Below are 15,581 nucleotides of genomic sequence, written 5' to 3' on the forward strand. Positions count from 1 at the left end.
AGACGACAGCAGCAAAGAGTTACTCACCATAAATACCCACAAGGGATTGTACAAGTTTAACCGACTAACACCTGGTATAAAATCTGCTCCAGGAGCATTCCAGAGAATTATGGATGAGTTATGTTCAGGCATAGAGGGTACCAAAGCGTATATTGATGACATTATGTTAGCGAGTAAGTCTATCGCTGAACATAAGACCAACTTGGATTTAATTTTGCAACGAATACAAGATTTCGGTTTCAAATTAAAATTTGAAAAATGTAATTTTTTTCAAAAAGAAATTAAATACTTAGGACAGGTTATCAATAAAGACGGCATACGACCTGATCCATGCAAAATTAGCGCCATTCAAAATCTGAAAATTCCAGAAAATGTTGCAGAGGCTAGATCTCTTCTAGGCTCAATCAATCACTACAGCAAGTTTGTAAACAACATGCGCACCTTACGCAAACCTCTTGACGACTTGTTAAAAAAGGATAACAATTTTATCTGGACTTCAGAATGTCAAAAATCTTTAGATGACTTTAAGAAAATTCTAACATCGAATTTGCTCTTAACACACTACAACCCGAATCTGCCTATTCACGTAGCAGCAGACGCATCATCACACGGGGTTGGAGGTGTCATCTACCATATGTTTCCTGGCGGAGGAATGAAGGCGATACACCATGTATCCAGAGCACTCACTCCCGCTGAACGCAATTACAGTCAAATAGAGAAGGAGGGTCTCGCTCTCATATTCGCTGTGCAAAGGTTTCACAGAATGCTGTTCGGTAGAAAATTCACCTTGCACACCGATCACAAACCACTCCTGACAATATTTGGATCGAAAAAAGGAATACCAATCTACACAGCCAACCGGTTACAGCGCTGGGCTTTAATTTTATTAGCGTATGACTTCGAAATCAAATATATTAATACAAGGGATTTTGGTCACGCCGACGTATTATCCAGACTCATTAGTGATCATGAAAAGCCAGCTGATGATTTCGTCATTGCTTCAGTGGCACTCGAGGAAGATATACGCCGAGACGTCGACGAGGCAGTTTCGACACTTCCACTCACTTTCAATACAGTAGTCTACGCAACTAAAAACGACAAAGCTCTCCAGTCTGTCATCAATTTCATAAACAACGGATGGCCTGAAAGCAGTAAAAATGTAGATGAATCAATTATACAATACTACAATCGGAAAGAATCACTATCAACTCTAGATGGATGTATTTTATTCAACAACCGCATAGTAGTACCAGAAAAATGCAGACAAAAGGTATTGAAACAACTTCACAGAGGACATCTATCTGCAGAACGGGGTAAGTCAATAGCTCGATGTTATGTCTACTGGCCCAATATCGACAAACAAATCGAGGACTACGTCCGAAAATGTCAAAATTGTCAACGTGCAGCAAAAAATCCGGTGAAGACCAACCTTTGCTCATGGCCATTAACGACACGCCCACTCGAGAGAATCCATATTGACTACGCTGGTCCGGTGAAAGGTAAATATTATCTTTTAGTTATTGATGCATTCTCAAAATACCCTGCGATTTATGAGACAACAACAACAACTTCATTTGCAACCATAAAAATGTTGAATGAATACTGTGCACAATTTGGAAATCCAGAACAGCTTGTATCAGACAACGGTACACAGTTCTGCTCTGACCAATTCCAAACTTGGTGTAAGGAAAGATCTATTGAGCACACAAGAACCGTACGCTTCCATCCTAGTTCGAACGGACAAGCCGAACGTTTTGTAGATACTCTAAAACGCTCTTTAAAGAAATTTGAAGGGGAAGAAACACCTACAGAAGCACTTCAGACGTTCTTAGAAGTCTACAGATCAACTCCAAATCCAAATGCACCAGAGGGTAAAACACCGGCATTCATCGGTCGAAAAATGAGAACAGTTTTCGACGCAATCAGAAAACCTCAATACACTGAGCGAAAAGTAAACCACCAAATGGAATCTCAGTACAATAGCAAGCATGGCGCCAGAAATAGAAAGTTCGCACCAGGTGACTTGGTCTATGCAAAGAATTTCAAAGGAAATAAAAGCTATTGGGTTCATGGTGAGATCATCGAAAAGGTGGGCAACGTTATCTACAACACCATCATAGATGTAGGCGAGAAGAAGATTCTTGTAAGAGCACATACGGATCAACTCAGACCCAGAGTTCCAGATCATGAAACACGAACTGAGTCAAACACAAAATTGCCATTGGATTTTCTACTCGAGGATTTCAACATCACACCTCCATCAAGCGATGATAATTATGAAACACCTATAGGTTCTCCTCATTGGTTTCCTAAGCGTATCACCACACGAAGACAACCTGTAGATCCTATTTCCAGATCACCCATTTCAACTTAAAAAGGGGAGATGTTGGGGGTAACCCTACATCTTACATAAACATCTTATATAATATTTATTACAATCTGGCAGCTCTATTGTCAGAGCGCGCACACATACTTCAGTAATTGAATTTCATCATTCATTTTTTGTTCTAGAAGCATCTAAGCAGACATAAAAGTTCTACAAAATAAATAATAAGTTTTTAGCAATAAAAAGCATAGTCTTTTATTCATATACAAAAGGCTAACACTTAGAAATTCGACTAGCGACAGTATACTCAATGGATTGGCATTAATGTCGGTTCATCGCCGAATAAATGTGCCGACTGAAGAAGTCATTGATTTATTTGCTGCCCAAAAAGCCCGTCGGCTCAATTTAATATTATAAAAATATTGTATACATACCTATGCATAAATAAAATTTTCTACACATGAGATTATATGAATATTTTTTTTTTTTTAATCAAAATCATTTTGTGGATTTTTTTGATGTTTTCGTCGGTAACCACCTCTTTCGGGCGTCCACTGCGTTCACCGTCCTCCGTGCTCATTTCACCACGCTTGAATTTTGCATACCAATCAATTATTGTTGATTTCCCTGGGGCAGAGTCCACCGTATTTTTCCCTTCAGAAAACAGTATTTTATCAAAACACGAAATTCCTTTTTTTCCATTGCTTCACAAAAGACGCTCTATCTCACAAACTAATTGACTTACTGACGTCAAATTTTGACACGAATCATTTGAAGGTTGGTACTATATAAAAATAATGTGCATTTAATACTAGCGACGCCATCTATGTATCAGACCGGGGACTTATCGGCCAAACTGTTATGTCTGGCGAACTGCTGCAACGATGCTCGTGGGGGCATCTTCGTTCACCGTTCAAAATGTGGAGTCATCGATTTGCTCAGTCAAAGTGCCCAGGAGAGAATGTCAGCGTTCATGGTGGGCATTGAAGTCTCTTAACAATAATCTGTTATGCCCACATAGCAGCCACTAAATGTGCGGACTTTAACCTGGAGCACAGCTACCAACTGGCATTAAATACGCATTTATATATCTATCTCAGCTTTCACAGATTTGACTGCTATCCCCATATACTCCATATAGGGTTCACTAGTGTCTGTCACAAGCGGGATAGGTCTATACTGCAAAGAACGCTGCAATATGAAAGCCATGCCCCACCTCCATTCCATGTGCGATCCTTACGCAGAACATTATATCCATCACAATTGCGCAAGCTACAGGTGGCGTTTAGCTTGGATTCCCCGACCTAATTCTCTGTGGATTCTTAAACTCTACTATTTCACTTATCTCTGAGCAAATTGAAATTAAATTGAAAAAATGTTTCACTGTCCATAACTCGTACAACAATATTCGGTGTCAGTTGCTGCAGCGGGTAATATATGCTTGTTTTATTTTATCGATAATTTAATTGCTCTGTGTTTTCTATTCCCATACAAACTATCTCTCGCCGCATAAACCCCGAAACGTGTAATGTGTGAATTATTTCAACACCCTTTTTAATGTTTAACAAACCAATAACTAAAAGTTACATATTCCTACTTACCTTGATAACGTAGAAAATAACTGGTAAATGGTGGTACTCTGACCAAAAAATGCAACACAGTCCCCGAATTTGAATAATGTGAACTGTAGTGGTAAGGCTTCAAGATCAATGAACCCATGTTTGTCATGGTATTTTTTATGTACTGAAATGAAAATCAAAAGTTTCGTAATAAATATACCAAGGAAAACTCTTTTTATCATGAACAAAGGAAATAATATTTTTTTCTAAATTTGACTCACCGTATAATTGTTTATATAGTGTTGTTCATTTTCTTGATTTTGTACCGCTATAGGTTTCAATAATTTTCTAAAATTGGCGACATCTGTCAAATCCAAGATATCTGAAGTGTAATTAGCCAATATCCAAGGAAATATGGGATATTGCATGAGATCATTGTACGTACGCCCAGCTATTTGATTCAATGTCATCAAATATTCCCAGTTGGTAAGTAAACCTTCACGCCATTGTTGTGTTATTAATAGCACCTTACTATGATCCGGTGGTTTGACAATTTTATCACAGAAAACTTCACGCATTATCTTCCAGTCATCTTGATTTTGTAATGAGAAAAATAATGATTGATTTGTATCCAAGAATATCTCAAATGCCTTCTCTTGATGTTGATAACGTTTCAGCCAAATTTCCGTTATATTCGAAATATCACAGTTAACATAAAAGTATTTACAACGATATGTAGCCAAAAAGTATAATTTATGATCAGTCACAATGATTTCCCCATCGATTTCACCATCTACAGGTAAATACTTGGCAGGAAAATTGTATAGAATTTGCGAATTTAGTGATATGTTTAATTGTTGATCATAACTGGATATGAGATAGTCCAATGGTCGAGAATATTCGGAACGATGCATATGTGGGGTTATTGTAGATGTCGTAGCAATTGAATCATCATAGCTTTGCATAAAGAATCGCTTATCAAGATCTAAATGACAACGTTTTAGGCGCGTATGGACCCTTGATGGTCCTTCAGTAGGATCTAACTCCCAAGAACTGTAAAACCAAGAACATTCAATATAGTTAACAATTAGGAAAATTGAATAGCACTTCTCTTACTTTTCACTGTTGAGTTCGTTAAACCAGGGAGCCCCTTCGTGGGTCATTCTTCGGACAATTTCCAACCATTTGTTATAATAATGAGTATCATCATAATCCTTCATATGATTCATTATTAACTTTCTCTCGGAATTCTGTTGGAAAATAATATGCAAATGATATTCGATTTATAAAACAAAAGAACTTCTGTAGGGGAGATTGAATTAAATGGAGGGTTCTCTAATTAATTTAGAACCCACCAAAGCTTTTTTGAGTCCCTACCCTGTGTAGGGACTGCTAACTCTCCAGGGATAACGTATGTACTTTAACTATCTTTCGCCCTCATTCCTCCTATCCTTGTTTCTCCCTGGATGGGTTATGCCGGCTAAAAAGCAGTTGTAGTGAATTACTCGCGGTTTAGAAAGGTGAATCTTACATACATATATCCATTTGTCTGTATATTAGCCTTGACGGTATTCACGCCAGCACCGCTTTCCCGGTCGGGAGCTTCAACTCCTAACTAATCTACCCTCAACCTCGACAGCCCGTCCCTTCTAATAGTAATACTCACTCCAAGGCCTGACACGCCTACAGGAGGAGATTTGTAGAGGCGACGAAACCGATAAAGGCAGATATACGTAGGCGTAATATATACAACCTGCGTTGCTCGATAGTTAGGATGCACATTGGGCCAAATGACCGAAATCTCACGCATAAAATCAATTTTTGAACTTGCGCAAATTAAACATTTGGTGCTACGAAAAAGTTGACACACATTACCAACAAACAAGTATATACGGCCGTAAGTTCGGCCAGGCCGAAGGTTATGTACCCTCCACTATGGATTGCGTAGAAACTTCTTCTAAACACTGCCATCCACAATCGAATTACTTAAGTTAACGTTTTTGTTGTTGTTGTTGTAACAGTTTATTGTGATTTCATCCATTTTTATGTTATACGCTTTGGTACTTCAGCTTGTGGCCAGATCGAGGAACTCTGCGACTAAGGTGGGGTGCGTCCAGAGTGACCTGGCGGTAAGTCGGGTTGGTTTAGCTGGGCAAGAGAAAAGATGACGCGTGTCGTGTGACCCTTGGTTGCAAATGGGACATACGTCAGCTACGCTGCTATCAATCACTGATAAATAGGAATTGAGGCGGCTGCACTTGCCTGATCTTAACAGGGCTAAAACTACCCTAGTCTGCCGTGGGAGGTCTCTTTCCTCCGGTGCTATGGGCGGTGGACGGACTCCGAGAACAGGATTAACCTTGTAGCTTCTCACCGCTTCAGCTACAGTATCCTCATGAATCCTGTTCAAACCTGCCTGGTACGCCGATTGATCTAGAGGTTCCCTTTTGTAGCGCTGGATCTCGTGCTCTAGATTATGTATATCAACCCTTACGTTCCTGGGTGGTGGTTGTGCATCCATGAGATGGTGGTTTGGATGATTACTGCGATAACAACCCAAGAGATACTGCTTTGACAACATGTAGTTGTGTCTTCGCACAGGGATGATCGTTGTCTCCACATAAAGGTGATCCAGGGGTGTGCTGCGGAGACACCCAGTCGCAGTTCTAAGGGCAGCGTTCTGACAGGTTTGAATGTTATTCCACGGCGTATCACTAGTCTGCGGTGTCCACACTGGCGCTGCATAGTTTACCACTGACTGGCCAATTGCCTTATAGGTAGTTAACAAGGTTTCTTTGTCCGCACCCCAAGTACTGCCGGCAAGTGACTTGAGGACCTTGTTTCTACCACGGAGCTTATTACAAATTGCAGTGGCATGGGCAGACGACCTGAAAAGGCTGTAGAATGTGTCCCCAAGAATCTTGGGGTAATTTGTGGTCGGAATTATTTCGCCATCGACACTAATATTCAACTGCCTGCGCACTTCTGCCGTCCATGTAGTGAATAGTGTGGCTGAGGATTTGGTGGGGGATATCCTCAAGTTTCTCGCAGTGAAATAACTGGCAAGATTAGCTAAGTAGACATTTAAACGATCGCAGATGTCATCAACATTGCGCCCAGATGCCAAGATTGTACAGTCATCCGCATATGATACAATCTCGACGCCGTCAGGTGGGCGTGGAATCGAGGACAGGTAGAGGTTAAACAATGCCGGAGATATCACCCCACCCTGGGGAACTCCCTGTTTAACTCTACGGGGTTTTGACTTTTTGTCCCTGAATTCCACGTACGACTGGCGTCCACACATATAATTCAGCACCCAACGTTTCACTCCTGCCGGCAGGGACGTATTCTCGATGTCCTCAAATAATGTGGCATGGTTGACCGTATCGAATGCTTTCAATAGGTCAAGCGCCACGAGGACCGTCCTATGACACGGCCTGGGCTGATTAAGTCCCTTATTGATATGTGTCGAAATGGCATGTAAGGCTGTCGTCGTACTGTGCACCATACGGAATCCATGTTGACGGTGGGCAGCTGGAAAATTCTCCACAAGGCTAGGGAGGAGTAGTGCCTCAAGTGTCTTGGCTACTGGCGAGAGAAGGGATATCGGTCTGTACGATTCACCTTTACTCGAATCTTTGCCTGGTTTCAGTAGTGGAATCACCCTTCCCATCTTCCAGACATCGGGTATAATGAGTGATTCTAAGGACAAATTGAGGAGTCTGGTCAGGTACTCAACTCCCAGTTTTCCCAGATGCTTCAACATTAGCATTGAAATCCGTCGGGGCCCAGCGCCTTAGATGGTTTCGCGCTGTTGATGACACTGGTAACTTCGGCTGCAGTAAATTGTGGTGTGTCGTCGGCTCGGAGACCACGTATGCGACGTGTGGCTCTCCTTTTCGCTCTATCACTCTCGGGATGCTCGACAAACTGTCGGTTGAAGTATTTGGCGCATCTCTTCGGATCAGTCACAGTCACGTCGCCAAAGGTGACTGAAATCCCATCATCCCTTGTAGCGAGGTTCGAGAGGGCTCTAACTGTTGACCACAATTTACCAGTCCCTGTGCCTAAGTTACATTGCTTCAGGTGCTCTAACCAAGTGTTCCTCTTGTGCTCGTCGACTATATTACTAATCTCTAGATTTAGTTCTCTGATTCTAGAATCAGCAGGGTTAGCACGACGGCGTTCATCACGCTCGTCTGCGAGTCCCGCCCCTTCGGCTGGGAAGTTGGCCCTCGCTTGGGCAATTCGACCAGCGGGTATGAAGCGAGCGGCTGCTGCATTGATGATGTCCCGGAACGCCCTCTGGGCAACATAAACATGAGAGGGGAACGGGAGCTCACTGAAGCGGCGATCGGTGTATTCTCTGAAGACTTCCCAGTTGGCTTTCTTTTGATTAATAAACGTCCGGCGTTCAGAGGTTATGAAATCGGAGGGTCGGTTGATGGTGAGAATTATGGGCAGGTGGTCCGATCCCAATGACGGGTTGCCAGGAGACGTCATTTATCAGACCAGGCGACGCTAAAGATAAATGAGGCGAACTGCTGCAGTCACCCATAATCCTCGTGGGGGCCTTTTCGTTCACCGTGCAAAATGTGCAGTCATCTATCTGCTCTGCCAAAATTATGTTTCTCTGGTCATTACCTAGGAGAGACTGCCAAAGTTCATGGTGGGCAATAAAGTCTCCTAGAACCAATCGGTTATGCTCGCACAACAGCCACTCAATGTTTGGGCTATAGCCTGGAGCACAGCTACCAACCGGCGGTATATACACATTGTATAGCTCTATCTCGGCAGCCCCAGACTTGACTGCTACCCCCATACATTCCATATACGGGTCACTAGTGTCTACCACAAGCGGGATAGGTCTATACTGCACGGAACGGTGTAATATGAAAGCCAGGCCACCACCTCCACTTCTCGTGCGATCCTTTCGAAGCACATTGTATCCATCACAATGGCGTAGGCTGCAGGTGGAATTCAGCTTAGTTTCCTGGATCGCCGCGACCCTTATCCTTTTCCGATTCATAAAGTCCACAATCTCGCTAATCTTACCCCGGAGCCCGTTGCAATTAAATTGCAAAACCGATGCACTATCCGGAACTGGAACAACAATATTGGGTGTGAGATGCTGCGGCGGAGTATATTGTTGTACGGGAGATGTCGGGGGAGTCGCATAGTCAGACGACCCGCTGCTGCTATCGCTGGCACAGCATCCTGCCACGTAGTCAGTATGACTATACTCCCGCAGCGATGTTAAGCCGGAGCAGTTCCGGAAGTGCACCCACTCCAAGCACCGGTTACACCTGACCGAAACCGAACGGTGGTGGATCAGGTTTCGGCAGACTGAACAATACCATACACTTAAGTTAACGTGGTAACGCTTGCCGATGGCAAGGTATCTTAAATCCTCCTAACACCGTCTTCTAAATTGTATGTAATTCCATACGTGATATATATTAAATCAAAAAAGATCAATCAAATACGTATATAATTCAGTTTGACAAAATTTTCTATAGAAATAAAATTTTGACAAAATTTTCTATAGAAATAAAATTTTGACAAAATTTTCTATAGAAATAAAATTTTAACAAAATTTTCTATAGAAATAAAATTTTAACAAAATTTTCTATAGAAATACAATTTTAACAAAATTTTCTATAGAAATAAAATTTTCTATAGAAATAAAATTTTGACAAAATTTTCTATAGAAATAAAATTTTAACAAAATTTTCTATAGAAATAAAATTATCACAAAATTTTCCATAGAAATAAAATTTTGGTAGATTATTTTTGGCTCGAATGGCAACCATGATTATGAACCGATATGGACCAATTTTTGTGTGATTGGAGATCGGCTATATATAACTAAAGACCGATATGGGCCAATTTTGGTATGGTTGTTAGCGGCCATATACTAACACCACGTTCCAAATTTGAACCGGATCGGATGAATTTTGCTCCTCCAAGATGCTCCGGAGGTCAAATCTGGAGAACGGTTTATATGGGGGCTATATATAATTATGGACTGATATGGACCAATTTTGGCATGGTTATTAGCGGCCATATACTAACACCACGTTCCAAATTTTAACCGGATCGGATGAAGTGGGCTAACGCGAACCCACGATCTCTCCGGGTCCATGTTATTCTAAATATATTACTTTCCGCCAAAAAGTGGTATATTACATTTTGTGTTTAGAATCGAAAAGTCTACACGCTGGCCAAAAATTGGACCAATCGGACCACCTATACTAAAGTAGATTTAAGCCCTTCATCATTCACTATTCTTACAAGGTGGTCCAGAAGCGTTATGTTGTCACGGAATGGTACGGTAATTGGTTGATTACAATCTCTTGGATATCGATCTAGCATGTGCACTTTATATATGGTTCTTTGCCAAGCTAGGAGGCTCGCTCCCGAACTCTATGGCCAATGTTTGTTTAACTTTTATTGGAGTTGCATTAGTCCTAAATATTCAAAATATGTTCATTATATGTAAATTTACTACAAATGAGCAACAATTCGAACAAAAATTAATATATTTATTATTCCTACATGGCGAAAACAATGTAAAAAACAAGTGAAAAATGTTTTACGATTGCAATTTACCAATCAAAAAATTGTCGATCAAAAAACTCGATATCGACTCCCGTGATCCGAAAAATTTAGATTTCGAACAAAAGTTCTCGATAGCGAATGCCGTGATTAGCCCCAGGTCTTATGTTACCCTATTTTAAATTAACATTTACTGTTAATGGAGTTCTGGTTGAGTTATTCCCACTAGAAGCGCTGCTTTGTAAGACTTGTACATACCTTCTCCCTTTTTTGCCTTGTTTATAATGTTTAATCACACTCATGATTCGAAAAATGTTAACGCTTTTAATCAGTCCTAAGGCTTTTATTTGTTCAAGGATTCTCAACACGAACATTCTCATGAGTCGCGAAAGCTGTTGTGCCCAGAATCTTCCCATTGACAAATTTTTGTGAAAATTATAAAAATTTGAGAATTTTTTTTACTTACCTGCAATTCAGCTACCCTTCTCGTTGTTATCATCGATGAATCTATACAACCCTGAGCTAGAGACTCAAAACGATAGACAGTTTTTTCTAGCGAAGTCTTTTGTTTTGCCACTTCAGTAGTTTTATGTAAATCAATACGTTGCAATTCATTTTCAAGATTCCATGTTGAATCGTTTTCATTAATACCCAACCGTTTACATAGCAACTGCAAATTTGCTATTGGTTCATCTAAATCCTCTAAAAGGCTCAGCCACAGTAATGCTTTAATCATCTTTCCATCGCAGATAATAGCTGGCAAAAAATCATCTTGACATGATATCCATAATGCATCAACGATAAAACATCGTAGATCTCTTGAGTGGGATGGTTGCAAACCCCAAGCTATGAAATTATTACATCGCTGATTGGTGGCAATGCTGTATGAGACTAACATTTGAAATAACTCAATTTCATTGGCTGTGGGTGTTGATTTCTCTTGGAAAATCATGAAAAATTGACAACAGCGATTTATCAATAATTCGAGTCTAGTTTTAGTTTCCGACATTGAGAAATTTGGGAATTGTTGCACTGTAAGTTTTTAGGAATTGGATATGAAAACGAGGACTTTTAAAGTTTTATGTTCCATGACTTACATTTAAAACTCCACGGAACATTTGTAGACATGAAAAATCCGTTTAACCAATTCAACTGCAATTTTGCCAACACGGAACGATAACCTTTGACGATATTTTGTGGTTGTTTCTCTTGGTAAAAGGATAATGAATTGATAATATCCCAAATAATCTGCATATTTAATGAGAAATTAACTTTAATTACACGTTGGTTATTGCTTTCACTATAATCTTACGTTTATATGACCAATTGATTTGATAGAAATATGGCCCATTGTTTCTAAAATGTCAGCGATGGATTCTTCAGTCTTTGTATTGTATGCTGTAGTCTTTGTATATAGGTGATATAATGCTTTAACGCAACATTGTATAAGTCCAGCTTCAATCATAACTTGTTGATCCTCTGGTTCCTGAAAATATAATTTGTTGCTTGTAAGTGTTAACACGAGTAATCGGTCTATATGGAGCTTTAAAAAATCACAGAATTATTGTTTATTGCAAAACAATTAGGTGCAAAGTACACAGTACCACTCGTATTTTCGGGCCTAAAGTTCCACCACTGAGTTCTCCACCACAGAGTTCTTCGGATCTTCAGTTCCACCAACGACTTCTTCGTAGAATAACTAGTGAAGCAGTCAGTTATACTAAAACCGACTCTAGACTATTGAGGCAGCAACAATAACGATGCCACCCTCATTGCAGTTGGTCTTCCTTTTCCCAGGACTGTCGAAAACCTACGGCACATCATATGTTAACTCTTTTTCATTTCCCCATCCCTTGTTCCTTCCTGGGCAGAGTCTGCCGGCCAGTCTTTTCCTAAACCTTCTCCTTTATGCCGGTGACATTGAAAGCAATCCAGGACTAGTAAAGTACGAGTGACCAGTCTATTCGCGTTGCTCCATGATGTACAGTGAATCGTATGAATGAAGTCGGTCCAGAACCCACAGGACATCAAGTACGTATTTTAACCCTTTTCCATTTTTCTTTTTGGGAGGAGTCTGCCAGCCAGTCTTTTCCGAAACCTCCTCCTCTATTCCGGTGACATTGAGAGCAAATGAAAAAAAAAATGATATGCAGCGAATGGCATGAATGAGTTCACATGCGTTGCTCGCGAGTCGCGACTCAAGAACGTTGGATATTGCTTTCCTGCCTTTAAGTGTCTCAGCTGTGTGCGTCAGCACCCCATGTCGCTCCATTTGCAGTAAAAGGCGAGACACTCTCGTGTTGTTGCCGCAAATTCCACGTTGCGTAATATGTTTTATTACGCGACGCGACGTGACAGACAAATACACCACCCATCACTTCAAATTTGTCTCTATCTCATAGTATAGATGGTCTAGAGTCATGTCGTGTCTGCAGAAGGAAATCTATCATTGCAGCCGATTCGTTATTCCGCCTGCAAGATCTAGACACACCTGTGGAGCATATACCGTAAAATTCGTACCAATATCGCCCCGACTGGTGGATCCTGCCGCCAGAGGACCCAACAACTCCAACTACCCCAACGACAATAACTAACATAGCACAGTCTGTCCTGTCAGCACCTAGTACAGACCTGCCAAATCGACCAGGAGTGGTATCAAGGAGATTAAGTTCTTTAGTAGGACTTGCCAGATCGTCCTGCTATTCTGCCCATTGAGAAGAAAATGGATCGATGGCGGGATATAGCCTTCATTATCCATCATTATGTTAAATAAAGCCCCATAGCACTGACCACTACATATATCCACTTGAAAATACAGCAAAAGAAACTGGCATGTGTTGTTGACGACAGGGGCAGTGTATTTCCAACCAGGTGAATGACACAGACTTCTGTGTCCTAAATAAAGACCATATACTAGGTATCCTGTCGAAGCTACCCGGACTTTATCATGGCTAGCACGTGGCACATACAACATGGCTTCTAAACATAGTTATAAATTCTGACCACCTTCGATCACGGTGAATTGAGCTTAGAACAGACAGAAATGAACTTTTAGAAAACGGATGTGCCATTACCCCACTGTCAATGCTGTTCTGCAGGAATATATTGAGCGTGGCAAAGATACATTCCAGCGGATTCCTGATATATGTCCGAACTTATCTATGGAGGCACCAAAGTTGCTAGATAAGAAGGATGAGATCTGGAATGAAACCCCAGCCGATACCTGGATCCTCATAAGCGAGAAAAATGGCATCTGGGAATGGGTGATCTCGAATCCAAATAGCTGTGGTGTGACATTTGGAATATGGAAGGTTCTGAAACCAAAAATTACACTTAAGTAGTAGTAGTAGTTCTTCTTTATTGAATTCGTTACAAAGTTGTATTTTTGTGGAAAACATATTGTTTGTTACGACAATGTTACAGGGTAACATCTGTCTTTAAATTTAATATAGAATATATCTTAGTTAAATTCTGATATCAAAAATTGTATGTATCTTAGAGTGTATTTAAGATAAAGAGCTAGTTTATTCCAGTGTCCAATTTCTTGACCATCCAAAATATCAATAACTTCTCTATCCGAAAGCAACGACTTTCCAAAAATTCTAACTCTGTTTTCATTCATTACAGGACAACGTCTAATTAGGTGATTAAAGCTCTCCAATTCATTTAGATTACAAAGCTTGTGCTCGGTTGTGATTAAGATGCCGATATATTCTCGATTGGCTAGATTCCTTCTGTTGTAAATATGTGTTATGAGACTGTTCTTTGGTTTTTGTCAGCAAATTTCTACTGAATCGTTTCCATTCGTTGTACGTAATATTTTGACCTGGCCATTCAACGCCCATTATAGCAGCATGTATTTATACCCTTCACCACTACTGTGGTACAAGGTATAATGAGTTTGTGCATTTGTATGTAACGCCAAGAAGGAAAAGTCTGAGACCCATCGTTTAGTATACCGATCGTCTTAGAATTAAATTCGATGTCCGTCTGTCTGTCTGTTGGTGTATTTTTGTGTGCAAAGTACAGCTCGCAGTTTTAGTCCGATTGTCCTAAAATTTGGTATAGGGTCCTGTTTCGGCTCAAAGACGATCCCTATTGATTTTGAAAAAAATCGGTTCAGATTTAGATATAGCTGCCATATATATTTTTCACCGATCTGGTCATAATTGGCGTGTATATCAACCGATCTTCCTCAAATTCCGTACATCCGAATATTTTATGAGTCTCGAAAAACTTGCAAAATATCAGCCAAATCGGTTCAGATTTAGATATAGCTCCCATATATATCTTTCGTCCGATTTAGACTCATATGACCACAGAGGCCAAAGTTTACTACCGATCTTCGTGCACAGAGGGTAGAATTGACATTCTACCAATGCTTGGTAAATTTGATTGAAATCGGTTCAAATTTAGATATAGCTCCCATATATATCTTTCGTCCGATTTGAACTTATATGGCCACAAAAGCCAGAGTTTTGCCGTGATTTGCTTCAAATTTTGCACAAGGGGTACGTTTAATAGTATCGTTAAGTGTGTCAAATTTTGTTAAAATCGGTTCAGATTTAGCTATAGCTCACATATATATCTTTCGCCCGATTTGGACTTATATGGTCTCAAAAGCCCGAGTTTTGCCCTGACTTACTTCAAATTTTGCACAAGTGGTACTTTTAACGATACTATTGTATGTGCTAAATATGGTCAAAATCGATTCAGATTTAGATATAGCTCCCTTATATATCTTTCGTCCGATTTGAACTTATATGGCCTCAAAATCCAGGGTTTTGCCGTGATTTGCTTCAAATTTCGCACAAGGAGTACGTTTAGTAGTATTGGTAATTGTGCCAAATTTGGTTAAAATCGGTTCAGATTTAGATATGGGTTCCATATATATCTTCCGTCCGATTTGCACTCATATGACCAGGGGGGCCAAAGTTATACTCCCATTTACATGCAATTTCGCATAGATAGCAGAATTATTATTCTAACTATACATGTCAAATTTAGTCAAAATCGGTTCAGATTATATATAGCTCCCATATACACGTACACCAGAGTTGGGGAAATATGGTAGACTGTTACACATTTTAGACCCATTTTTAATGGAAGTTTCCTCCAATTAACTGGATAGCGTT

At 40.3% G+C, this 15,581-nt stretch overlaps 1 protein-coding gene across 1 annotated transcript in view; it reads right to left on the minus strand.

Moving 5' to 3' along the window:
- The window catches only part of mv (lysosomal-trafficking regulator mauve), an 80,474-nt gene that overhangs the window by 10,417 nt on the left and 54,476 nt on the right, over nucleotides 1-15,581 (minus strand). The window contains exons 13-18 of the mRNA XM_075306162.1: nucleotides 11,759-11,932; nucleotides 11,544-11,694; nucleotides 10,913-11,478; nucleotides 5,002-5,135; nucleotides 4,167-4,938; nucleotides 3,928-4,069 (exon numbers count right to left, since the gene is read on the minus strand). Of these exons, the coding sequence (XP_075162277.1) occupies nucleotides 3,928-4,069; nucleotides 4,167-4,938; nucleotides 5,002-5,135; nucleotides 10,913-11,478; nucleotides 11,544-11,694; nucleotides 11,759-11,932 (1,939 nt within the window). The remainder of the gene's footprint in view (nucleotides 1-3,927; nucleotides 4,070-4,166; nucleotides 4,939-5,001; nucleotides 5,136-10,912; nucleotides 11,479-11,543; nucleotides 11,695-11,758; nucleotides 11,933-15,581) is intronic.

Source organism: Haematobia irritans, chromosome 4, assembly GCF_050003625.1.
Source record: "Haematobia irritans isolate KBUSLIRL chromosome 4, ASM5000362v1, whole genome shotgun sequence".
NCBI lineage: Eukaryota > Metazoa > Arthropoda > Insecta > Diptera > Muscidae > Haematobia > Haematobia irritans.